General features: G+C 38.6%; 3 protein-coding genes across 7 annotated transcripts in view; 1 reads left to right on the top strand and 2 right to left on the bottom strand.

The window, feature by feature from the left end:
- Nucleotides 1–22: 22 nt before the first annotated feature.
- Zbtb6 (zinc finger and BTB domain containing 6) lies at nt 23–5,028 on the bottom strand. Its single transcript, XM_075986108.1, has 2 exons — nt 4,854–5,028; nt 23–3,880 (listed from the first exon to the last, which is right to left on the bottom strand). Exon 2 carries the CDS (start codon nt 3,869–3,871, stop codon nt 2,564–2,566), a length of 1,308 nt encoding a protein of 435 aa, XP_075842223.1. The 5' UTR covers nt 3,872–3,880; nt 4,854–5,028; the 3' UTR covers nt 23–2,563.
- Nucleotides 5,029–6,043: 1,015 nt separating this feature from the next.
- On the bottom strand, nt 6,044–19,018 carry Zbtb26 (zinc finger and BTB domain containing 26). 2 transcript variants are annotated; one of them, XM_075986107.1, is made up of 2 exons: nt 18,499–19,018; nt 6,044–10,889 (listed from the first exon to the last, which is right to left on the bottom strand). In XM_075986107.1, exon 2 carries the CDS (start codon nt 10,877–10,879, stop codon nt 9,554–9,556), a length of 1,326 nt encoding a protein of 441 aa, XP_075842222.1. In that variant the 5' UTR covers nt 10,880–10,889; nt 18,499–19,018; the 3' UTR covers nt 6,044–9,553. The 2 variants fall into 2 exon arrangements, with proteins under 2 accessions (XP_075842222.1, XP_075842221.1); XM_075986106.1 differs by having other exon boundaries at nt 18,869–18,974.
- Nucleotides 19,019–19,072: 54 nt separating this feature from the next.
- Nucleotides 19,073–27,394, top strand: part of Rabgap1 (RAB GTPase activating protein 1) — a 159,710-nt gene continuing 151,388 nt past the window's right edge. The window contains exon 1 of one of the 4 annotated variants that reach the window (XM_075986104.1): nt 19,073–19,284. The gene's annotated coding sequence lies outside the window, so the exon portion shown is untranslated. The remainder of the gene's footprint in view (nt 19,285–27,394) is intronic. The other 3 variants (XM_075986099.1, XM_075986096.1, XM_075986103.1) reach the window with 3 other exon arrangements.

Below are 27,394 nucleotides of genomic sequence, written 5' to 3'. Positions count from 1 at the left end.
TCATAGAAATACACAACCCAAGTTCTCCATTCCCACCTCCAGTTTATTATGTTTTATACAAACATAATTACATCCAATGAAAAGAAGAAAGGAGTCTCTCTGCAATAAAATAACAACTACCATTAAGATTGTTTACATGTGGAAATTCAGTAAAAAAAGAGATTCAACTCAAACATTTTCTGTCATAAACAGCTAAAAGTATTTAAAAGTTAATAAAGGCTCTACTTTGTCGTACCTGCATATTTTAACAGATTCTATTTTGCTGATTTCAGAAATATCATGCAAACAGACACTCTCCCAGGAATGTTTTTTTTTTTTTGCTTGTTTACCTTTTCCCTCCAAAGCAAGTCTCCTTTAGCTGAGGCTAGCCTCAAACTTAGTTATATAATGAAGGCTAGCCATGAATTGATTCTCTTGCCTCTATCTCCCAAGTGCTGGGATTATATACAGGCATGTGCACTTTACCCAACTCCTAGGAATGTTTTGAAATCAATCTGTATATGTAACGAAAATAAATAGTATAAATAACAACCACTTTATAAAACACCCTCCCCACAAGCAAAAATTTCAAAGTGCTCACAAAAATTTTTACAACAATCTTACAAGGCACACACCAAACTTAAAACACCTTCAATCAAAATGTCCCAAATATTCAATATAGTCGATACTACTTCCTAAAAAAAAAAATCAGCTTTTTTACTATAGTTTACCCTCTCCACCCATCCCTCGCCCTCCCTTCCAAAATTCACTCATGAAGCAAAATTAGGAGAAGCACTTCAGTCACAAACAATTTCTCAGAGGGAAATACTCTCACAACTATAACTGGTCATTCTTAAGTCATGTGGGAAAGGAAATTAGCCACTATAGTGGTCCATTAACTAATGGAACAAAGTGTTTCCCTTAGAAAAGTTCTGTCTCCAAGAGAGTACTCAAATAGCAGTGTTCATAAAGACATCAATGTCTCCTCTGTTCACATGAGGAATATAAACTTGTAGAAATTTAGACCTAGAAATAATTCTACAAATTATCAAGATCAAAGTTATTTTATATAAAATTAAGAAAAGTTGAAGAAGTGACCTGGTCAATGTCATTAATTAGTGACCTGTGTTATGAAGTCAATTGTGAGACCTAGATTCTTTAAAGTCTCGCCCAGAGCTAAAATTCTATATAGATCATTACTCCCATGAAAGTGTCACAAAAATTATATTTAACACCAATAGGATTTTCACAATTCTTTTATAGTACAAAGTGTATTACATGTTAAAATACCAAACTGTGTCAACAGAACTTAAATACAGAAGAAACTCTACACAGAGCTGAGTTATGTAGAGAAATAGTACGGCTTGAAAGTCAGTGCTTTCTACAGTCAGGAAAAGTGATTTGCCCTGTAGTAAATTTTGCTCTTCATTGTAAGGGCAAAGTTTTGGATTTAGAGGTATTCATATACATGAGATATTAAAACTAATTATAGTAGCTTTTTAAATTTAAACTATTCACCTGGTGACTGCTTGAAAAGAAAATGTATATATAGGCAATTCAACACAGAAAAGGGCCCAGGCACATCCCAGTGTTCAAGTTAGACAAATTCGAGGTCAACCTGGGCTATATAAATCAAGTCAAAAGTAAAGTAAGAGAGAAGATAAAAAAATAAAAAAGGACTTGTTAATATATACATAAATGAGCTCAAAGGCATTACGTTGTAAAAAAAAAATCAAAAGGTAACATACTAGAAGATTCCAGTTTTATATTACACCAGATTTTAACAAATTATAGGGATGAAGAACTCTCCCTAGATTTTAGAGTTGGAAGAGTAGATAATAGAGGAGCAGCATAAGGGCACTCTGGAAGTTGTGTCCCAACTGCAAAAAATTATTACATGTGTTAAATTCATAGAAAACTCCTCAGAGAAAGGTCAATTTTAGTGCATGTTAACCAAAGCAAACAAAACAAAAATCCCTAAGTAAATAGTAGATGTCTTTAATAAAACTGAAATATTTAGAAAAAATAATTTTCCAATCTAAGCCAAGAAAATACTTGCATTGGCCACTGAGTTCTTAATTCAACTATATAATATGTAATCAGGAATAGGGTCTAATTACATATTCTCTTGGATATTTAAATAATGCAATTCTAAGAAAATCTGCTGGTCCCATGTGAATAGAGATTGTGCTCCTTTAAAACAATAATTGGGTGGTCGAGCTATAATCCAAGTACACTAGTTAAACACTAAACACCAAACTGTTAGTCCTGTTTTCAAAATTAATAGTAATGGACAACACTATGCTTTCAAATCTATTTTCTTGTCATTCGAACTTATTAAAGTTACTATATAAATTCAACATTAAATCACTAATCTAAAAACTACACATCAGAATCTGCAGTTCCTGCTGAACAGAGGATTAAAACTAATGTTTGAGACGACCTAGAATACCATAAATTTAATCATTCCATTCACAACTTTGGAACTATTAGAAATTCAGAATGAATAATAGGTAGGAAGAACAAAAACAAAAGCTAAAGATTGGGGTGAGGGGAGAAATATAACACTACCAATGTTGCATCTTTAAAAACTTGCTTTCGTTGAAAGTTCATGATTTGATTTCAATAGATTCTGCCGTTTGAGATCAGGCCTAGATAGTTTTTCACCACTGCTTCTGCCATGAACAGAGGTTAAGTGCTTTTTGAGAGCAGATTTGTGTTTGAAATCCATATCACAACAATGGCATTTGTATGGTCGGTCCCCACTGTGTATGTTCAAGTGGTCCTGAAGTGTGCTTTTAGCAGTAAAGGTCTTCAAGCACACAGTACACTGAAAGGGTCGTATACCCATGTGTCCTCGAATATGCCTGTTGAGATTTTTCTTCTGTGTAAATGTTTTCCCACACTGCAAGCACAAGAATAGTTTATGCATCTTAAGGTGACGCAGATAGTTTTCTACATGAAGAAAGCCCCTTGGGCACCTAGGGCACTGATGCCTCAGTGAAAAATTCTCATCTAGATTCTGGATCTCATTTGCTGTACCATGGCTTCCATCAGTATTTTCACAAAATAACCCTTGATTTTGATTTCCGGGAACTTCTGCCACTCTGCTCTCAACTGTAGAATTGATCAATGAATGCTGTGTTTCCGGGAAATACATGCTTGCTTTGGATGATGTACAAGGCTGTGGAAACTGCCCATTCTCTACACTATCTGTACTGATCGATTCTACATGGAGGATACAAATTTCATTCTCTTTAAAACCACTATCTACTGTAGAGAGCTCTGGAGACTTCATTTCCCTCTGCTCTGATGTCAGCCTCTCCACAGCAGACTGTAATGTGTTGCTCTCCTCTTCTTTAACATGGAAATCTAGGTTTACAGGACTATCTTCTGAAATTTCAATTATCTCACAGTCTTTATCAGAATTTTCCTCTTCATTCTTAACATCTGTATCCGAAGATTGACACAAGTCAGTGTGTTGGTTATTTTTCATAGAAAGATCAATTTCCAGATACTTGGACAAAGCTTCTGTGCATTTTTCTACAATGTGAACCATCTGGAGATAACTGGCAGCAGTTAGGTATTTCAGAAGCTCTTTCCTTTTCACTTCAAGTGCTCCAGTATAGCAGGACAGCAACAACTTCCTGCCAACTTCTGCACTCTGCAGAATGGTGATTCTGACATGCTTTGACTGTGTTAGCAAAAACTGATCTCTCATGAAAGTGGAACAAGCAGCCAAAATCACCTTGTGACCCTGGAACTCAGTATCATTAATATAAATTGATACATCACAAAATAAATTCTGCTGTCTCAAGAGATTCATTTTCTGTAAGACCACATCTCCTTGCTGTTCAAATTGGAAGTGTAGAACATCAGACTCAGCAGCCATGGTCAAAATCTATGCAAAACAGAGCACAAGCATTGATACAGCATACGCAATGCTATTTCACGTTATTAAGGTAAACAGTCACCCACGTCCCAACATACATCATTTTTTGAAGACCTAAATCCTACTTTGGGTGTTAGGAGTGAATTTGTCCCCAAATCACTACCTATAAATCCAAAATGTCATAATGCATGTGTCATCATATGGTACTTAATTCTTAAATACCAGTATTGGGTACAGTGACACAAAGAGTACACTTGTTATCTTAAATTAGAAAATGTAATCTTCAAATAGCCTCTTACTAAAACCATTACAAGTCCCTAGTCCTGCCTTAACCATCGTAATGACTTTCAACAGGTATCCTGACAGAACACTATTTGAATATTCTGAACTACATCCTGAATTACCACTAACATTATAATTTAAAAAAGGAGGAGAGAAAAAAAAAACTTCTTATGCTTTAAGCCCACTGTTTCTTCCAGTTCCTGGACAGCCTTTCATTCTTAAAAGGAATGCAAACTCCTTCAGAATTTCCGCCCTACCACACTTTTTACAGATCGATCTTGATCTGTTTTTCATATACCCATCGTTGTACAGATAAAACCATGAGCCCCATTTGCCTGTCTATAACATTCACGCTTCCTGCTCCATTTTCCAATTCGTGCTTTAGCTCTGTTGAGCCCAAACCCAAACGTGACTCTTCGTCTCCCAGAGAATCTTTTGATCCTTATTTTGTGTTCACCCAGTGATCGCAGCGGCCCACACACAGAAGGAGGAGCTGACGTGAATCCGAGAGGGTCAGCCTGCCAACTCCCTCCGGCACCGCACAAGGTTCCCACGCCGAGCCTTCCGAAGGTCAAGGCCCAGCCGGCCAGGCCGGTAGGATTCCACGCTGGGGCTGAAGCCGAGGCCGCCCCGGCTGCAATCCCGCGCAGCGTCGTCCCCTAGCCTCATCCCCAGGCAAGTCTCCTTCACTTTCACTTACCGACTAGCAAAACAGGCTTTGAGGCTTCCGCAGCAACGGCGGCCCAGGCCGGAAGATGGACCTTAGCCCAGGAGGAAACGCTTCCGGTGTCAACCAGCCTCACTCTTTACGGAGACCGTCTAGACGCCCCGGAAGGACATCCTGACCTGCTCTTTCTTCCACACTTTGTCCGCTCCTGGAATGACAGAAAGACGTCAGGATACCGGTGAGCTGGTCTTTTCTGGCAGTTCCCGCCCTTATGTGAAGCTAGTTATAACGAGTGAAGAACGCTCAAGACCGGAACCGCAGACCAGCTGAGCAGCGGGGCCGAAGGAAAGGACCTCGTGGCTCAGTTTTGGGCTGGCCCCAAACTCTGGGTGCAACTCCACCACCTTATCCACCCTCCCCTCCTCACCCTGCTTCGGACAGCCTGTCACTAAAAATGTTTCTATGCGCCCAGTTCAGAAAAGATTTTTTCTCTTCCTTTGGGTGATGGGAACTGAACATTGGGCCTTGCGAATGCAAAACACTGCTTTGCCACTTACCCCTCAAAACTGGCTTAGACCGAAATCTCTAAACTGCTCCTCAATTAAGTTGGGAGCCAGTTGGAAATGAATTCTCTTCAAAACTGAACCTACAACCTACATCGAAATATATGCTACATCAAGGGAGGGGATTACTTAGGACAATATGTACCTAACTTTGCATTTGCAGAGTGAAGATTTTTGTGTATCTGTTGCCAGAGCCCGGGCTGCTGGAATGCTAGGCAAGCACTCTCCACCAGTGAGTCACACACATCAGCCCTGAAACTGGGGTCCTTTATTCTCAGCAGCTTCATAAAGCAGTAACTGGTTCTACTAATAATTTCTGGTTAACCCACACTTTCTTCAAAAGGCAATATCAAAATTTCTAGTGCTGAGGCTCAAACCCAGGGTCTTTGCATGCACTTGCATCCTTAAGATGTGTTTATAAAAACAGGCAGTAGTGGCGCATGCCCTTAATTCCAGCACTCAGGAGACAGAGACAGTTGGGTCTCTTTGAGTTTGAGGCTAGTCTGGTTTACAGAGTGAGTTCCAGGACAGTTAGCTAGGGCTGTTACACAGAGAAACCCTATCTTGAAAAACAAAACTAACAGCAAAAAATTAAAACATTCTTGAATTTAAATCCAAACAACTGAGAAAGGGAAGACAGTAATAAAATAAGTCAATGACACAGTTTAATTGTCACACTTTTATTAAGGAAACTTCCCCATTTTAAGTAAAGAGGTAGTTCAAAGTATGTCTAACATACAACAGATTGAGAACAGCCATTCATGAGCTGAAATCAAATGTTCTGAGTTGTTTGTTTAGACAGTATTTTAGAAATGGTGACACTAGTCACCTTTCACACCTAAAGCAAAACCACACCTGCTTTACCTCACAGTCACTTCAGTTTGGAGCTCATTTTAATATTAAATAATAAATAAATAACATCAAATTTAAAAAGACCAAACTGCAGTAAAGAGAGTCCTCTTCCTTTTGAAGATTTCCTAGGAATCTATACAACACAAATATTGAGCCCAGCACTCAGGAGGCTGAGGCAGCAAAGGGTACAATAGTGAGATCCTGCCTGCCTCCAAAAACAAAACAAAAAACCCAAATGCTGGGTAACTAAGATTTATACCCTGACCCCATATAATCATGACTAGTGTTAAACCTCTTCCACTATAAAATAACTTGACCTCTTTGCAATTAAATCTGAGAAATGTGTAAGAACCCTAGTCCCACCAAACTGGCATGTCTCACACAAACGAGACCTCTCCAGGCAAGAAATGAAAGACCATAAACTAGGTAAGAGGTTTGCAAACAGTGAGAAGTGAAAATTTTAGTAACAGAAAACACTTAAGAAAACTAACATTACATCAGTGGTTCTCAACCATATAGTTCCTTGTAATATAAATATCTGTGCTTTCCAATTGTCTTGGGTGATCCCTGTGAAAGGGTCATTCAACACGTCCCCACCCCCAAATTGGGCTGGAGACCCACAGGTTGAGAACCACTGCTTAAAATGCTCAGGAAAAAAAAAGGGGGGGACAGCCATTCTTAGTTATGAAATAAATTGAGGACCTTGTCTCACTAAAATCACTTGACACTGTAAGTCCTATAACAACAAGGATGTATCAATTCCTATCCTCAGAATCTAACATAGTGCTTGGGAATACCAGTTGCTTATTAATGTTTCTTGAGGCTATGGGAGTAGCTCAGTGATAGAGAACATGGTCAGTGTGTTTGCGGTCTTGGGTTCAAACTCCCAAGCATTTAAAAAAGAAAAGAAAAAAAAAGGCTTCTGGGTGACTGAAATAAATCAAGATATAGCCTCCAACATAAGAGGTCAGTATTATTTGAACCCATTCTGTTTTTAGTCTTCAGACTACTAACAGCAACCAGACAAGAAAAACAACATGTATAGCCCCATTATTTTGAAATGTTCTTATGAAAAAAAATTCAGAGAAAATATTCAAAACATTGGATGACATAGCAGAATCCCATTGTTGCAAAGAATCGGTGCTCTTTGGATGAATAATTAAAATTCAGAATCCTAGTAAGCACTATTAGACTATACAGTGAGTGATGTTGAACATAAAGTACCAACAAGTCTTATTAGTCAACTGTATTCTATTTATTTAGTAGAAATTATGCCTCAAATCTGAGCCATGTGTAAATAAATCAAATTATAACAAATTAATACCTCTTGCCATCTATATATAAATTAAGTTTAACTTTTGAATTATCTGTACATGTAGTCTCATAGCTCAAAACCAAGTCTGTTGAAATAAAATTTCTCATATAAATTTAGTTTCACATTTAGATCGATCTCACATATTCTAATTTGCCCTTCCCTTCATACCTAAACCAGCTACTCATTTAGAAATAATACAATATTCATTTATCTAAAAAAACAAATAATAGGCTAGGATTGTAGTTCAGTGGCAGGTTCAGTGCTCGGCCAGCACATGTGACGCCCAGCACCACTACAATAAAATAATTACATTTATTTAGGTCTTAGTGCAGGCTGGCCTTTAACTTACAGCAACCCTCTTGCTTCAGCTGCACAAGTCACCAAAATAAAATCAGTTTAAAAAAGTAATTATCATAAGTCCTTCTGTAACATTTTGTTGGCAAATCCTAGGCTGTCTCCAAAAGCTAAAAGGGATATACATTAGTGAAGCAAAACTAGAAAATTTCTGTTAATGTACTATTGTTCACCATCTTTTAAAGCCAAGGTATAGCAGAAGAGAGGCATGGGAACATTCATTCATATTTAGTCAGGTGTATTTTTTTTTTTTTGGTCAGTGGTGGCCAGGCTATCTGACTCTGAATGCTCCTACTTAAAATGACAGAGATAGTATAAACAATCTTGTAAGAGTTTCTACGTTCTCTAGCAATCCTACACCTTACTGTGACTCTTGGGTCAGAAACAATCTCAAAATTATGTGTGAAATGTGCTTAGAATAAAGAATTGTTTTTTCCATCGTTCAAGACCATCTATGAAAGGTGGCAAAGTAGACAGCGTATCTCTAAGACTATCTAAAAGCAAAACTTCTGGTTGTCTTCTGTATACCACTTAATTTTCTTTCATGTTTTCAAGATGAAGGTATACAAGAAAAGGAAAACTGGGAGATACTGTAAACAGCACAAAAGGGATGGCTAAACTCACCTTTCTTATGAAATAAACGAATATACAGGTCAGACTCCAATATAGTCTATTTCTATAGAGGCCATTCATTATTCTTTAGCTCATTTAAATATGCCCAAAGCACTTCCAATTACAAGAGCATCAACAAGGTACATAAGTAAACAGCTGGTCTCTTGTTTAGGAAACCTTCCATGTGCCCACTGTTCTTTTATTATACTTCTATTATTTGTTGATTATCCTCCCCACAGTGGGAAGATGTTGCTGAAAGAATTGTATTCTGGGTTATGAGAACAATTCAGTGGGCTGTGTTAGTGTTTAAAGTACAAACCGACAAACTTCTTCATAGCAGCTCCAAAAACAAAGTACAAATGGTAGGAAGCAGACTCACTCATCAGTTTTAGATGAACCACAGTAGACAGAGGCTCTATCACATATTTAGGTCAACAGCAGTATCACCTCATATCCCAGCCTCATTTCCCTCAACGAAAAGTGTGAACTTTTCTAAGTACAGCATCTTTTGGTGGGAAATAGGTGATGTTATTTGTTAGTACCTTCAGATGTGCTCGGTAAAAAGATTAGAACAGTGTCAGTCTAAGCCAGGTATTGACACTAGGTAGACAAATGGAATTATTTTTTAGAGCCGGGCGGTGGTGGCGCACGCCTTTAATCCCAGCACTTGGGAGGCAGAGGCAGGCGGATCTCTGTGAGTTCGAGACCAGCCTGGTCTACAAGAGCTAGTTCCAGGACAGGCTCCAAAAACCACAAAGAAACCCTGTCTCGAAAAACCAAAAAAGAAAAAAAAAAAAAGGAATTATTTTTTAGAAAAGGAAAATAGACATCACAAAATAAATAACTCAAAAAAGAGTTGGGAGAGAGCTAAAGAAAAGCAAAGCCACTGCAAGTGGGAGTTGCCTGGTCTGCTGCTGCTTACCCATGACCACCTGCTTGGAGGCTTTGGAGAAGAAACTATCCAAACCTCGTCTAAAAAGACTTAGCACTATTGTCACACTCTCAGTCAATTCTAGCTGTGGGCACTAGACCCCTCCTCAGTTTACACATGTACTCTCACTCCTTAAGCTGAGGACAGCTTGGGTCAGTTTACCTGCATCCAGGACCTGTGTTGCATCAGGTTGTGGTTGACAACCTTTAGAGTCTGTGACTGTTGTACATGCGAAAGAATCAAAATCCACTGTGAGGTCTTGCACATTCCTCTCATTGGCATTATCAAAGCTGTTTTTGCCATGCAGCTGTTTAAGGTGTTTCCTCAAAACTGGCTTATGTGCAAAAACCATGTCACAATAGTTACATTTATGGGGCTTATCTCCACTGTGAAGGTTAAGATGGTCCTGCAAGGAACACTTCTGAGAAAAGGTTTTCCCACAGATTTTACACTGGAAAGGTTTAATTCCGGCATGTACACGCATGTGTCGATGAAGATTGCCTTTCTGAGTGAAAGTCTTGCCGCAGAGTAGACACATAAAGAGTTTGTGCATCTTTAAATGGTTGGCGTAGTTCTCCAGGTGACGGAACACCCTGGTACACTTTGGGCATTGGTGATGCCACTGTAAGCCTTTGTCTACACCTCGAATATTAGGCCCAAAAACATCTTTTGAGGTCATGATGATGTCATCATTGCCTGTGTAAGAGAGTGTGTAATTGTGAAGATGGCTCTGGTCTAGTTCACTTACTCTGTTTTCCACAGTTGAGTTTATCAGGGAGTGCTGGGGTTCTGATGAATGTAAAGCAGTGGGTTCAGAAGAAATGTATTGGTTCTGATCTTTTTTACTTCTAACCTCGGATACATCCCCAATAGATTCTACCTTAACAATCTGAATATCACTGTCCTCCATATCCATACTGTCTTCAGATGGATGAACACAAGGTAAGTCCTGTTTTGGAGAGCCTCTGGCATCTCCCTGCTGTTCTTTCGACTGGGAAGAAGCACTTTGTGGTTCACATCCCTCTTTACTATCCATTGGTTGTTTTGGCTTTATAAACTTCCACAGCGCCTGTGTGCACCGTTCTACAATGTGGCTCATCTGAAGAAAACTCGCAGCAGTCAAGTAATTTACCAGCTCCATCTCAGGGAATTCCAGCACACCACTATAGCACGACAAGAGCAATTGTCTCCCCACTTCAGAACTTTGTAATATGGAGATTTTCACCTCTCGGGAATCATTCAGTAAAAACTGGTCTCTTAAGAAGGGGGAACCTGCAGCAAAAACAATTTTATGCCCCTGCACCTCAACATCATCTATGAGAACCGTAACATCACAAAATTTATTCTCTTCTCTTAATTTGTTCATTTTTTGTAACATTGAATCTCCATAATTTTCAAACTTGAAGTGAAGGAGATCTGATCTTTCAGACATTTTGGCAGACCTAAAGAACAGAAATGTAAAAAAGGTGGAATTTAAGAAAATTTAAACAATTTAGAAACCTGGATTTACCTTTCAAAACCAAATGTGTTGTCATGTCTGCTTTGTACGTAACCAAAAAGCTCTAATAACAGCTTTCAAAGGTTGTTGATAATTATTCTTTACCAGTATCAGGTGCCAACTGTTCCCGATAAGGAGGCACATAGAAATGTAAATAACTGGGCATTCACCAAATTTTTTAAGACACTTAACACAACAACAATGCTCAAGTTAGTTCAAGAAATTTATTTTTCATGTCTCAAATGAAAAATCTATTAAAACGAAAACATCATAACCCAACTAACAATGAAGACATTATTTTCTTTTACACGAAAGATGTACCTGCTTTTTCAAAATCACAATGCTTTTTTCCCCTTTCTTTCTATTTTAGAGTTTACAGGGGCACTGTTTGCTGGGACCTGCCACCCTCCTTTAAACTACCTGTTTAAACTGGTATGAATTTATTCATATAGCTATTCCTTTTTGATAAAAGTCACAGACTTAAAGAGGCGGTGTTTAGTCACTGGCAAAGACACAATTCTTTATCCTGTGCACTTCAGATAAATCTAAACTCTCTTGTAAGGAGAACAAAACACTATCAGATAAACCAGTCAGTGGGGTCTTACTGGATTGTCCTTTCCTTCTGACCTCTATGTGTACGTCATTTCTATGTGGACTACTAGCATTGACTCCTAAATGTTTTCCTTGGATTCCAACTCCTCTTTTCTGAAACTCAACATATACACCACATTTCAAAAACAGTAGGTTATATCTAACCCATCTAAATTTCTACTCAGTGTCTTTTGGATGAAGGTTAGGTTTTTGGTTATAAGTCAATTAACTAAAACTAATAAAGGTAAATACTGCTATAACACAGTCAATCACAGAGAAAGTTTCTTTGCCAAAACTCCCTGCACAGGGTTCAGAATATCCAGAATATGTATATCTCAGTAGCAGATAATCTGCCTAGTCATTATGTGAAGCTGGGTTCAATCCACAACACTGTTAAAAATAAGCAAATGAAACTAATTCTGCATATTGTTCTGTTTATAAGACAAATCTTTCCTGTGAAAGTCCTCATGTTCTGATTCATTCTTTCCAGGTTTTCTCATAACTAGGCTTCTCATGTATATTTCTAAGAGGGTAGGACGAATTAGTTACATCAATACCATAATCTAGTCTACTAATCACAAAAATAACTAGTATTCCTTTCCTTTTCTTTCTCTTTTTAATATTTAGTTTTTTATTTGGTTTTTCAAGACAGGGTTTCTCTGTGCAGCTTTGGAGCCTGTCCTGGAACTTGCTCTGTAGACCAGGCTGGCCTTGACCTCACAGAGATCCACCAACCTCTGCCTCCAGAGTGCTGGGATTAAAGGTGTGTACCAAGTCCGGCTCTGGTATTCTCTTTTAAGAAATCAGTTTTCTATCAGGTCAGTAAGATTGTCACTTCTGTCTTTCAAAAGCAGTTCTATAATCTCAGCAGGTTAGGAACTCCAGTTTGAATCCTGTGTACTCCACAGCCATTTACTTCATAGTCAAATGACACAGCCAGATTTTCCTGGATACATTAAGATTTTGTTTTTTGTTTTTGTTTTGTTTGTTTTTGAGATAGGGTCTCTCTGTGTAGCCCCAGCTGTCCTGGAACTCTCTTTGTAGATCAGGCTGGCCTAGAACTCAGAGATCTGCCTGCCTCTGCCTCCTGAGTGCTGGGATCAAAGATGTGAACCGCCATGCCAGGCATCACATCTAAATTCTGAAGCCTAAAATTCATAATCTTATTATTTCAAAGTGTCAGCTCCTGATGTTTGTTATTCCTCAGTGCTTGGTAGATAATGTATCATCTACTTGCTCAAAGCTTGTCACACACATTGCACTAATCTAGAACATTGCATTCTAGCCAGTCTAGTGCTGTTCCCTAACAGGCACTTTTCCAACCACTTAGAGAAAAAGAATTGTCTCTAGGGCCCTTAGCACAGTACTTCTACATAACACTCAAAATCCTTTATCAAATAATTCCTTCCTGTTCAAACATAAATTCCCTGGCATTAGGCAGCAACACACACATCTTATGTCATGGGGCCGAAGCTGGAAACAGTTTGCTTTCACCTCAAATTCTTACTGTAGTCACCCTGCTTCTTCCACTGTTGACCAAACTCTCCTTTGTTCAAACTGGTGCACATCACATCAAACACACAGGAAGGGCTCAGTGTGCAGCAGCGAAACCTACAGCATTGTTAAGTAGACCAGGTCTTCCAGGAGTGAGGCCACAAGGGCCTAGAAAGGAATGAAAATGGAAATAAGAAATAAGCAAAAAAATAGTAAAAGGTATTTCAGAGAACTTGATAACTGATAATGAGAATAAAAGAAAAAGAAGGAAAACCAAAAACAAACAAAAAACCCAATGGCACACTAAGTACTCAGAATCTGAGATAGGTAGATTGCAAGAGCCAGGTTAGTCTGAGCTACATAGTGAGATCCTATCTCAAAAAATTCTAAATCTCAGAGTTTAGCTGAATGTCACAGGAAGGGTACCCATTTAGGAGAGTGTGTCACATGTATGTTAATAATCACAAACCGTGTAAGGTTTTCTCCTGGATGGCATTCTGAATGCCATAATAAATGATGGCAATAAAGGAACTGCATGGAGAAGAGGAATACAGCAAAGAAATCAGTGAGTTTCAAACAAGGGGAAATCTAGAAAACAGGGAATTTTATCAGTATTTGGAAGCAAACAAACAGTATTATCACTGGTCAGTTTTAGTGGCAGTAGCTTAAAAATTTCATTCTGTAACTGGAACAGTGAATGTTCCCATTTAACCAGAAGTTATAAAAATGACCATTGTTTCAAGTGGCTAAACAAAACCAGCCTTGTCTTTTTAGAGTTGAGCTGGTCTTGAATTCACTAAAGCAGTATTTTCCTAGTCACAGTAAAAAACAAATTAATTGTTTCCAGCTAGAGTATAGTAGTACTCAGAATGTTTAAATGTCTTTGGGGAAACTTGAAACTTGTTCCTTGTTTCTCTACTGAGGAGCCCAAGTATGGTTTCATTTAATCCAACTCCTGAGTTCTCAACAGAACAGTCAAACAGGCGTCTCAAAACAAACAAACAAACAAAACCTTGCTTTGATCTTCCTGCTGCAGTCCAAGAAAGTTCGGGAAGTCTATTGTTTACTTTAGGAAGTTTTTTCCTAATATCTATTAGCCCAATTATCCCTTTACTAATCTATTCCCAGGTCATATAATTTCATCATTAGCTATTTCTGTCATTATCCACTTTGCCAGTAGGTCGTTAGTTATTTGAGGACACGAACCAACTGTTTATTTCACTTTACACTGCTTATTAAACAAAACACAGCACTATAGTAACTCCTTGATATTTGCTGTGAAATTATTATTTACCTATAAGAGATTATTTTTTAATACCATGATATCCTGTTTGGGTTTTTTTGAAGATTTTATTATGTATACCGTGTTCTGCCTATATGTGTGACTACAGACCAGAAGAGGGCACCAGATCTCATTATAGACAGTTTGAGCCACCATGTGGTTACTGGGAATTGAATTCACGACCTCTGGAAGAGCAGCCAGTGCTCTTAACTGCTGAGCAATCTCTCCAGCCCTGATATCATCTTTTGAGGACCCGAAGAACTCTTTAGATTATGAAGACCTAAATTTGCAATACCTTTTTTTAAAATAGAAAAAAATTCGTTGCAATAATTGATTGCTCAGTAGTAGAATGTATATTTAATAGAAATGGAATCCTAGGTTTAATCCCAGCACCACATGTACATGAGCAAATAGGTATATAAAAGTAAATGTATACGCACAGACAACCAAGCAAGTTAACATAAAATTATAGTAATCTACAGTGGTAGTTTTTGGGGGTTGGCACACACCTTTAATCCTAGTACTCAGGAGGCAGAGGCAGGCATATCTTTGTGAATTTGAGGCCAACCTGGTCTACAGAGTGAGTTCCAGGACAGCCAAGGCTGTGCAAAGAAACTCTATCTTGGGGTAATATGTATTTATACATACATGTATGTATGTATGTATGTGTGTATGTATAAAAAAAATCACCTAACAGGATTCGTTCCTTTTATAAAATGATACCTAATGTCTTCTAAATTCATATCACATTTCAAATATACTGCTAAAGGCTTTATCTAAATTAATTCATTTAGTCCTGAAAGTCTCTACTGTTAGGTTATTACTATCTCTGTTTGAAAAAAACAAAGCTGAGAGAACATAAATAATATGCTGAAATTAATAGAGATAAAATGGCTAATTGTTAGAGCGGAAACTTGTGCTCGAGCTATGAATCAACACAGAAAAGAAATGGACAATCACAGTTTAGCTTAAGGATTTATCTGAACTGTTTAATGGTTCAGATTTCCTTCTCATATTGGATATTACCAAGGAAATCTATGAAGCACTACACTGTGATCTGTAGACTTTTGTATTTTAGTTATATTTCAGTAAAAAAATGTTGGAGGAAGTGGGCTGGCCTCTTTTCTGGCTGCGGGATTCAGTTGCTGTTCTCCATTCCAGCAGAGGATACTGACTTGTGAATCTACCCCTAAATAAATAATCCTCTATTAGTTTCAATTCTGAGCTAGTGTGGGATTTCTTTTAAGCATCCATCTTCAAAAAAATTCATATCTAAAAGCAAAATGTATAAATTAAACCAAATTTATAGTAAATAGAGAAGATAATGACAAGCCATGTATGTACTGGCTAACACTACTAATACATACATAGACTCCTGCGTGCATCTTATGTCTTTATCCTCCTCCTACTGATCTCAGAGGTTTTGTTGCATTTTTTTAGACTTATTTTATTTTTATTAATATGCATTGTGTCTGTCTGTATGTATATGTGTATGTGCATGCAGGTGCCAGTGGAGGCCAAAAAACAATAGATAGAGAACACAGAAAAATTATCAAAATAACTAAATATTTTGGCTCAAGTGCCTGGGTATATTTGAGTGACATTCAGTAATCTAGAGAACACTAAAGGGACAATCCTAAGGCTGGTCATTAAAATGTGCACAGGGGTCCTTTGAGGCACCAGAATAAAATCTAGTAATCTGTTTAGAAACAGGCCTGACGCTATAAAAGAAACCTCAGTATAAATTGTAAATAAATTGTAAATGAAACTTTACATTGGAGTAAAAGAAATAAAAAGTTAGCACAGAGTGGAAGAGGACCTAGGACAGAAGAAAAAAAGCATATATACAATATAAAATAAACTCATCACTTACCACTTTCAACTTCGCTATCCTTGTAGGTCTAACCAATAAGCCTATCTTTCCTCACAATGTTTCTACTCCTTGACTCCTATATAGTCACCACATAGCACAGTAAGTAAAGCATGGACTCCAAACTTTAATATCTAAGGTTAAAAATCAGTTCCAGGACAGGCTCCAAAGCTACAGAGAAACCCTGTCTCGACCCCCACACACACAAAAAAAGTCATTTACTAGCTTTTTGGCCATGGGTGAAATATTTATTCAGTCTGTTTCAGCTTTCTTGGCAACCAATAGCAAATTACTTTATGGGACTGCTAAGGGAAATTAAATAAGCTCATAATTAAAGAAGATTTTATTATTTTTATTTATTATTTATATTTATTATTTATATCATGAATGTTCTGCCTGAATGTATGTACCTAATTTGCATGGTGTCAGTGGCGGTAAGAAGATATCAGATTCCCTGGAACTGGAGTTATGGACGGTTGTGAAGCATATCAGTCCTGAGAATTGAACCACTAAGTCATTTCTCCAGCCCATTAGTCCATTTTCAAAAGAGCTCAGGATGGTGTCTGTTATGTGCTCTTTAAACATGTGTTGAGTATCCAGACAGTGGTAACACACACTTTTAATCCCAGCACTGGGGAGGCAGAGGCAAGCAGATCTCTGAGTTTAAGGTCAGCCTGGTCTATAGCACGAGTGCCAGGACAGGCTCCAAAGCTACACAGAGAAACCTTGTCTCCAAAAACCAAAATAAAAATTTAAAAAAAAATGTTGAATAAATAAACAAGTAAGGTCTTTGTGAAATCCTTCACGTTTTTTCCAGATGGCTCTGGTATTTTATATTGCATTACCTCATCTACTAAAATTAATTTTTACCAGGTCACTGATAGCCTGTTAATTAAAAAAAAGATACTTTCTTTTTTCTTTCTCATTCCCCAGTGGCTGAGCACCATCCAGTGGACTCTCTTCCAAATTCTCTCCTGATAGCAGGTCTCCATAGTTGCATCCACCCTGTGTTCTTGGGCTTACTTTTCTACCTCTCTCTGTGTGCTCTAATTTGCTTTTCTGCTTCACCTATAACCATCATCCTTCAAATCACATTTTTTCAGTGCTCAGTCCTTGATGCCAACTTTTCTCATGGTGTCTGCCGACATGCCAATTTTCAAATATTTTACCTGTAGCCCCAATATTTAGGCTGATCTCCACATTTGGAGATCAACTCCTAAGCTGGACAGTTATATGTGGTTAACCCTTTACACAGAACTCAACATAAACAGAAAATGAATTTGTATTTCTTGCTAGCCTTATGGTTTTATTTCTGATTAATGCACCACCATTTTTTAAATGCCAAGTACCTAATACTGAGGGGTTTTTCCTCCTTCAATGTATGACTATCTACATTAGCACTTTTTTCTCTATTTTAGATTTTATTGCATCTCACCAGGAAGAACTCAATATTCTTTCAAAATAATCACCAACAGAAGTGTATTCTAGCTAAGAGAGATCAGCAACAGAAGTGCATTCTAGCTAAGAGAGATCACCAACAGAAGTGTATTCTAGCTAAGAGAGATCACCAACAGAAGTGTATTCTAGCTAAGAGAGATCACCAACAGAAGTGCATTCTAGCTAAGAGAGATCACCAACAGAAGTGTATTCTAGCTAAGAGAGATCACCAACAGAAGTGTATTCTAGCTAAGAGAGATCACCAACAGAAGTGTATTCTAGCTAAGAGAGATCACCAACAGAAGTGTATTCTAGCTAAGAGAGATCACCAACAGAAGTGTATTCTAGCTAAGAGAGCCAGATTCAGCTATTTTCTATTCCACCGGCTTCCCAGAAAACAATGACTTTCTGCAAATACGACCATGTCAGTTTTCTGCTCAAAGAGTTTAAAAAAGATAATCCATCTCCTTTTATGATTAATTAAACCTTTCACTATCTGGACTTCATCTTATCGGGTTCAAATTCCATCTTATGCACACAACCTCCCTACTTCTATTCCTTTTTCTTTTCACACACACTCTATTACATCTCAGTAGTACTAAAACTTTCCCTTTTGCCGCAAAAGTACTTCCACGAAGTAGAATTTAGAGGCCACTTTCTGCCGGCTTCCCTCAACTGTCCCTACAGCAGCTAATGTAAGTAACCAATTGCATACCCCGACCCGGATACGAGCATCGATTTGTTCAGATATCGTTTCCAAACGAGTATGTATACTAGATATGTGATGACTCTCCACTGTTTGGCATAGCGCCAGTAATACAAAAGGTGCTGTAGCCAGAGGCTGAGCAAGGGCAAAACCCCTCAAAGTCTGGCACTTACAGCAGTCTCGCAGTCGGCACTGAAGGCCTTGCCTTGGCTAGCTCCCGCGGTTCAGTTTTCTGCTGGCCTCAAGTCCAGCACTTTTTACAAAATGCCAGAGTCTGGCGTCCTGGCCAGTCACAGGGTCCTAGGAAGAGGGTCCCAGGAGGCGGTCCCTGGGGCATCCTGAGACTCCCCACTGCAGATTCGGTAAGGGGAAGAGCGTGGGATGCATCACGGGTCGGTCCGAGGCTTAAGTCCCCCGGGGGCCTAGACCAGCACCTCGACTGGCATCCCAGGGCAGATCACGGCCAAACCAGATCCCCAACGGGGGCTCCATTTCCAGAGACCCCGCACCCCAGCCCGGCTCTCCGTTCGCCTCCGAACTTACAGACCCGGGGGGAAGGCCGCCATCTGGATCTGGCACCGTCTAGAGCTCCAGCCCCTCGGGGCTCCGGGAAGGGGGAGGGGCAGGCAACCTGAGCCAAAGGGGGACCCAACGGAACCGGAAGGGCAGCCCTGGCCGGACAAAGACAACTTCCAGGTCCCATGGTCATCTCCGCCAATCGGAATGCTCGGAGGACGACGAGCCCCTGAGAGGGACTTCCCGCGTTGTGGGCGGGGCACAGGCCAAGGCTGGGGAGTCGGCTGCGGCTGCGGAGTATCTATCTCTTCGGTTCGCTCTGCAGCTTCGGGTCTTCCGTGGGATGCGTGTCCCAGCTCTGTTCTCGGTGGCTGTCGTCACGCAGGGCTCACACCGTCCGCCTCCTGCATGGGCCTGAACAACCTGCCTGCGCACAAGCCGTGGTAAGTCCCTCCCGCCCTGGGATGTGGACTCGCCGCGTGGGAGCCTGGAGCGCCTAAAGCTGTTGGTTCCCCTCCCTTGTGGATACTGGTGTTTCTTAGGGACTCTTTCTTATGTGTTCCGGGCCAATCTCTTGCCTTCCATAGCTTCGGTTACCCTGGAGGTTCACAGATCTCTCGTTAGCCTGAAAACCTCTCTTGAGCTCCAGAGCCAACCATCTAGAAAAATTTAGTGTTGATTGTCCAGTGTTTTAATGTGCCTGTTTGAATCAAGTTCAAGCCCAGGCCTACCCAGCTATACTTCTTGGTTTTTGAAAGGAATCATCCTCGTACTCTTCCCGATGAGAAAATTTGAATATCTTTCTGAATCCCCTTTGCTTTGCCAATCCACTTGTTTGCTGCGTGATTATCTTCATTTATTTTTTTACCCTTTGGGGGCGTTATTATGTAAAAAACAAAATAATTGTCATTTTAATCAATTGCCAATCCAAAGTTAAGTGGCCTTGTGCAATGTTGTGTAACCACTACTAGCTATTCCCGCTTTACCACTTTCTATTTTGTGGACGTCTACGTTTTGTAACGCGTTAAAAACCTTTCGCCATTGAGTGTATTTGTTGCAAATCAACAAGAGTTGTCAAGAGTACAGTGATCTATATATTTATCCATACTATTACCATACTGCTTTGCAGGCAATTTTTTGCATTTATTATTCATCTTTCTTTAAGACTGTTTTGGTTCTTGGAGATATTTGGCACCTCCATTTGAATTTGGTAGCAGGGACTGAACCAAGGGCTTTCTTGGTGCTACACAAGTACCCCACTACTGAGCTACAACTCCAGCCCTATTTTTGTATTGACTTGAGGATTGACTTTACCATTTCTTGGGAAAAGGCTTTTGGAAATGGGGTTTTATGGAATATGTAGGTTGCATTGGATAGTGTTAAGATTTTGATGCCTACCCGTACATAAACACAAGATGCTTCTTTCTTTAAGTCTGTATTAATTGCTTTCAACAATTAGTTTTTTGGCATTATTGGTTCATTCACACTTTTTGTTGTTTGTTGTTGTTTACCGAGACAGGGTTTCTCTATGTAACCCTGGGTGCCCTAGAACTCACTCTGTAGACCAGGATGACCTCAAAATCACAGAGGTCCCCTTGTGTCTGCCTCCCGAGCGCTGGTTTCAGAGTGTACACCACCACCACTGCCTGGCTTCATTCACACATTGGATTTGCTTATTTAATTTTCTTTTCATATTTCTTATTGCTAGTGTCAAAATGATTTTTAAAAAACACGGATTTTTTTTTTCATATGTTGGTCTAACGGTTGCAGTTCACTTATTCTGGTAGTTCTCTTGTGGCCTCTTTTGATTTTCTACTATAGATTGGTGTAATCTATGAACAAAGATCATTTTACTTTTCCAACAGGATGCTTTTTCTTTTTCTTGTCTAATAGTTCTAGCAATTAGTACAATGATGAATAGGAGTAGTAAACAGTAAAGTAAAAGTGGGCATCCTTGTTTTATTTCTGATGTTAAGAGGATTTTTTTTTTTTTTGTGGTTTTTCGAGACAGGGTTTCTCTGTAGCTTTGGAGCCTGTCCTGGAACGTGTGCTGTAGACCAGGCTGGCCTCGAACTCACAGAGATCCGCCTGCCTCTGCCTCCCGAGTGCTGGGATTACAGGCGTGAGCCACCACCGCCCGGCTAAGAGGAATTTTTTATGCCTTAAATTATTAAGTGTTTCACTATGAGTTTTTCATAAACACCTTTGCCATGTTGAAGAATTTTCTGCCCATTATTTTGTTGTATCAATGTATTCTGTTGATTGATGTTGTTGAACTACCTTGCGTCCATGAAGTAGGCTGAATCCTACTTGGTCATGGTGAAATTCTTTTAATATGCTTTTGGGTTTCATGTATTTATAGTTTGCTGATTATTTTTAGATCAAGTCTTCAGTGGTACTGATCTATGTTTTTATTTATTTATAATGCATTTGACTGATTTTGGTGTCAGTAATACTGACTGCATAGAATGTATTAGGAAGCATTCATTCCTAAATTTTTTGTAAAAGTTTCAGGAAAACTCTGCTAATTCTTCCTTTAAACATTTAATAGAGCTGGGCAGTATGGCACATACCTTTAATCCCAGCCCTTGCTAGGTAGAGGGAGGTAGATCTCTGTGAGTTCAAGCACAGCTTGGTCTACAGAGTGAGTTCCACGACAACCAGGATGTTACACAGAGAAATCCTGTCTTGAAACAAAACAAAACAAAACAAAACAAAAAACATTTAATAGAATTCATTGATGAGACTGAACAGTGTGAGACTTTACTTGTTGGGAAATTTTGATTTCTAAATAAATCTCTTTATTTGGTATAGGGTTATTGAGGCCTTTTCTTGAACCAGTTTAGTTCCTTTATTTATTTCAAGTGATGTGTCCTTTTTTTTGCTTTCTAATTTTTTACATGTAGTTATTATAATACTCTCATTTTAAAAATTATAATGTTAATAGTAATATATCCCTGGTTTTATTTCTTCTTACAGTTATTTGTATATTGTCTCTATTCTGATCATTCTGACTGTCAATTTTGTTGGTCTTTTTTTATAATTTTTGTTGATTTTTTCTCTTGCTTTTTTTCAACTGCTTTGTCTCTTATTTGATCTTTAGTTTTTTAACTTTTTTATATGAAAACATATTTATTGACTGAATAATAAAATTTAGGTTAAGGGGTGTCTAGAATTAGACTTTCCCCTTGAAATATAAGTTTCCAATAAGCAAAAAGAAGCAATACTTCCCGATCCCAAAAAGAAAGAATACACTGGAAGCCTAAATCATAGACAGTGAGGGGTGTATTCCAGCAGTCGGTTTCTTTGATGGTACTAATTTTTATGTTAGCTTTACCTCTTTGTTTTGTTTGTTTGTTATGATACAGGATCTCTCTTTGTGGGCCTGGTTGTCCTAGAACTCCCTGTGTAAACTAGGCTAGCCTCAACCCATAGAGATCCACCTCTGACTGCCAAGAGCTGGGATTAAAGACTATACCTAGTTTGCTTTATATATTATGTCTTTTTGTAGATCTTTGAAAACTAAGGTCTAGGTTTTTTATCTGAAGTTTTTTTTTGTTATTGTTGGTTTGTTTCTTTTGTTGTGTTTTTGAATTTTGAAACCGGGTTTATCCTAAACTGGCAATGATCTCACTATTTAGACAGAGATTGGCCCTGAATTTGTTATCCTCTTGCCTCTACCCTTCAAGGACTGGGATTATAAGTATGCACCCACCTTTGATTTCTATTTTAAATATAAACTTTAAATTTCCTTCTGATGATTGCCATAACTACAGCTTATAAAATTAATATGCACATTATGTTTGTTTATTTCTAAATATTTTATAATTCCCTTTGATCTCCTTCTATCACTCATTGGTATTGTTTCTATATGTTTATGATGATTCTAGTTTTCCTCTTCTTGTTGATTTCTAACTTTATTCTGTTATGTTGACAGGAAATCTGTAGTTTGTTGTTGTTTTATTACTCCTTTGGCTCTTTGCTCTCTGGGAGCCTGTCATGGCAGCTCCCAAATAGACACACACACACACACTTGTTCTTACTTATAAATGCCCGGCCTTAGCTTGACTTCTTTCTAGCCAGTTTTTCTTAACTTAGATTACCCATCTACCTTTTACCTCTGGGCCTTTTTCTTTTCTTACTTTTATAATTTTATTTTCGCTCTTACACCCCATCCATGGCTGGCTGTGAGGCTCACCCCTTCTTTTCTTGCTCCTCCTTCCTGTATTCTTCTCCTTTTATTTATTCTCTCCGCCTGCCAGTCTTCTCTATCCTTTCTTCTGCTTTGTTATTGTCCATTCAGCTCTTTATTAGACCAATCAAGACCAATCAAGTGTCACAGTAACAGACACAGTAACACAGCTTCACAGAGTTAAACAAATGCAATTAAAAGAATGCAGCACATCTTTGCATCATTATACAAATGTTCCATAGCATAAACAAATGTAACATGTCTTAAAATAATATTCCACAACAAAGATCCTTCGTGGACTTCTAAAATCCACAAGGGCTTGTATTTTGGTCTAACATGTTGTCTCTCTTGGTGACTCTTGTATGATTCTTGGTGACACTTGAGAACAATGTGTATTTTGTGATTAACATATGGAATGGTTTATACATACATGCTAATAACTCTAATTACCCCCCTCACTGTCCTGGAGCTCACTCTATATAGACCAGGCTGGCCTTGAACTCTGACTCTGCTGGAATTTAAGGCAAGTGCCACCACTAGCCAGCAGAAAGACTTATCTTGACTCATGGTTTCAGAGTTTTCAGTGCATCATGGTCACAAGGATGTAACAGAGCCGAGCAGCCACAGGATGAATACTTTAGCTCGCTCTTTTATTCTCCCACCTCCCAAAGTTGGGGGTTAAACCCAAGGCCTTGGTTATTTATTTTGGTCATTGGGATAGAAGCACAGGCCAGCTACCATTTTTTTTGTCCATTTTGATATAATTTTTAGGAGTTTTAAGGGAATAACATTGTATTGTTTTCCTTTTACTCTATTTGGAATCAAAGATTAGGACATTGAAAAGCATCTGTTTGTGTGGAGCAAAGTAGACAACTGCTGTGCTGATCAGGGAGGACACAGGCTTGTTGGGGGAGGCTGCTCGTTTATTCCCAGATGTCCGGACCTGAAATAAACACAGAAACCATATTATTTGTAGTACTGTTTGGCTAATAGCTTAAGCATATTTCTAGCTAGCTATCTTAAATTAACCCATTCTATTAATCTGTGGCTTACCAGCAAGGTTTCAGCGTGTCTGTCTCCTGCTGCGGTTACATGGTGTCCCTGACTTCGCCTACTTTCTCTATATATCTTTTTCAGTCTGGCTTTATTCTGTTAAGCCATTGGCTGAAAGCAGCTTCTTTATTAACCAATAGCAATAAAACTTATTACAGCATACAGAGGGAATCCCACATCACAGGCTTATGTGCGTGGTGACAGACAGTATGCAGGCTCATGTACATGTTCAGTAGGGATGCAGTCTCACGGAAGAGCCAGGAAAAGATTAAAACTGGCCTGAAGAGATAGCTCAGTGGTTAAGACCTGTCTACTCTTCCAAAAGACCTGGGTTCAATTATCAACATGGCATTTCACAGCCATCTATCTGTAGCTCTAGTTCCAGGATGCCTGATGCCTTCTTTTAGTTCCTGAGTGCCACTATGATGTACACAGACATACATGCTGGCAAAAAACACTCATATACATAAAAACAAAACAAAAATTAAAATCCCAACAAATAAGGGGGATAAGGGAGATCTTGATTTCTACAATTACCATGTATGATTCAAATGTCTTAATTTCCAGTAAGCTCAAAAATCACAAAGCAGGACTGAAGAGGTGGCTCAGTGGTGAAGAGCATTTGCTGTTCTTGGAAAGGGCCCAGGTTCAGGTCCTAGCACCTACATGACAACTTACATGGAGTCTGTACCTCCATGTCCTGGATTTGTGTCAGCTTGACACAAGCTGGAGAAACTGGAGAGAACCTCAATTGAGAGAATGCCTCCATCAGATCAGGCTGGATGGAAGCCTGTAGAGCATTTTCTGAATTAGTGATTAATGTGGGAAGACCTGGCCCATTGGGGGTGGAGCCATCCCTGGGCTCATGGTTCTGTGTTTTATAAGAGAGCAAATTGAGCAAGCCACTGGCAGCAAGCAGTAAGCAACATTCCTCTGCGACTTCTTCCGCTCCTGGACTTCAGGTTCCCAACCTATCTGAGTACCTGTCCTGAATTTCTTCAGTGATGTGGAAACATAAGCCAAATAAACCCTTTTCTCCCCAAGTTACTTTTGTCATAGTGTTTCATCACAGCAGTAGTAACCCTAACTAGGACACTCCAGTTCCAGGGGACCTGACTCCCTCTTCTTGCCTCTGCAGGCACCAGGCACACATGTGGTACACATAGCATTCATGTAGGCAAAACCAAAATACATAAAATAAAGGTAAATAAATATTTTCTTAAAAGCATAAAGAAATTGTGAGACATATAAAGAGACAGGAAGGTATGGTCCATTTGAAATAAAAAATTAAGTCGACAAATTGTCCCCAAGGAAGCTTAGATACCTTATTTAATATTTAACAAAAAATTTTATGGGGTATTTGGTCTTGATCAAACCTAGAGACCCATGTATTTTGGCCACATCTGACAGACTTTAAAACATCTCTTTTGAGTTACTAGAAAAATTCAAGTCGTGAATGAAGTCAAGAAAACAATATATGAACAAAACGAGAATCTCATGAAAGAAAAAAGTTATGCAAAGGAGCCAAAATAAAATTCTGACATTGAAAAGTACAACAATGGAAATAAAATATTGATTGATGGTGTTGAGTGGATGGCTCACTCAGTTTGCTGTGCAAGCAGAAGGACCCAAGTTCAGTTCCTAGAACCCACACAGACCTCCTGAGTTGGATGCCCAGCCAGTGTATCCTAATCGTGGAACTCCAGGCCAGTGAGAGACCTTGTCTCAAAAAAAAAAAAAAAGCAATGTACCTCATACTTAACATTTAGAATGTCCTCAGGCCTCTACAGCACATGCTTACGTGCCTTCTTGTACATACATGTGCACGCGTGCACACGCCCATTATTAGAAGACTTCCAGGGCAGATTTGACCAACCAATCGGTTTGGATGGGGATCTATTTTAAATGCCCTAGTCCAAATTCCTTGTGCTTAGCTTTCCTGCATTGTTATCTAGTATTCTAAATAACATGCATTAGTCCATAATGTTTCTCTCAATCCATTGAACTTTCAGATACAACTTCTTGTTTGCAAAAATGTAGGATTTAGAAGGCAAACTCAACGACTTCATTCAAATCCAGGAATTTTGTACTTCAGTTTTTCAGATATCTGTAAAGAGCCATTTATTTTCACATTGTACATTTAAAAAACACCTAAAGGGCACAACTAGATGCAAGCAATGATATAATAATTAGATGTAATAATAAAAAGTAAGGTATGTATTGTTAATTGAAAAAGGAGATTACTAACTGATATGTTATTCTAGCATTTGGGAGATGGAGGCAGGAGTACCAAGAGGCAAGCCTGGGTTACATGATGCTCTGTGTCAAAAAAATGACATCAGATTACTAAACCAATCTTGTCAACTGAAATGTTAACATTGGTGGTGAAGATATGACGTTCCTATTTAAGTTATGTCTATTTTTTAATTTTTTCCAAACTTATTGATTATGCCATGAAGTTTTATTTAAGAATACTTAATTTATACATGTATTTTGACTGTACATCAAAGTTTTCTACTAAAATAGAAAACACTTTGCTAGGAGTTCCCAAGATTATACTTTCTTCCTCATTATTTGCATACTTTAAAATAGGTGTATAAAAAGGAAACATCATCCTTATCCCACTGGAGTGTAGGTGTTTATAAAGGACGGACACAAAGAGAAACTGTAGCAACAAAACTTGTTTTTTTTTTATTGCTTTTCTTGTTCACATTGTAAATGACTCACTAGGAAAGGAGTGTACTTCATTCTGATATCGAGTAAGCGGCTTTAGAAATATAAAGTACTAAATCTTTTATAGTAGCAGTGCCTGGTGACAAAGACCTGTAATCCCAGCTACCTAGGAAGGTCAAGATAGGAGGATGAAAAATCCAAGGCTTGCTTGATTTACAAAGTGAGTTCAAGGCAGCCTGGGGTAACTCAGTGAGACTGTCTCAAATTAAAAATAAACCTGTGTGGTAAATGCATGAGGTCCTAGGTTCAATCCTTAGCAACAACAACAAAATAATAACTTAAAAAAATTGCACACCACCTGTTTTGTTTTCGGCTATATTGTGTTTTCTGGAGAGGAATTCTAAACTTTGCTTTATTGCCGTTGCTTTGTATTCAATTTGTAATGCGTTTCAAATAAAATTAAAATCTTCGGAGTCACAGTCTGAAACAACCTTATTCGTTCCCAGTTTCTTTAGTGCTTAAAACGGGCTAACTCTAGGGAGTCTATAATTTGTAGATAGGATTCTACCACATAATTCTCACGGGTTTGGGGTAAAGCTGAAATGAGAGAGATGTTTCTATAAAACCACTTATCA

Source organism: Microtus pennsylvanicus, chromosome 9, assembly GCF_037038515.1.
Source record: "Microtus pennsylvanicus isolate mMicPen1 chromosome 9, mMicPen1.hap1, whole genome shotgun sequence".
Classification (NCBI taxonomy): domain Eukaryota; kingdom Metazoa; phylum Chordata; class Mammalia; order Rodentia; family Cricetidae; genus Microtus; species Microtus pennsylvanicus.
This window is presented reverse-complemented; position numbering and strand designations above follow the sequence as displayed.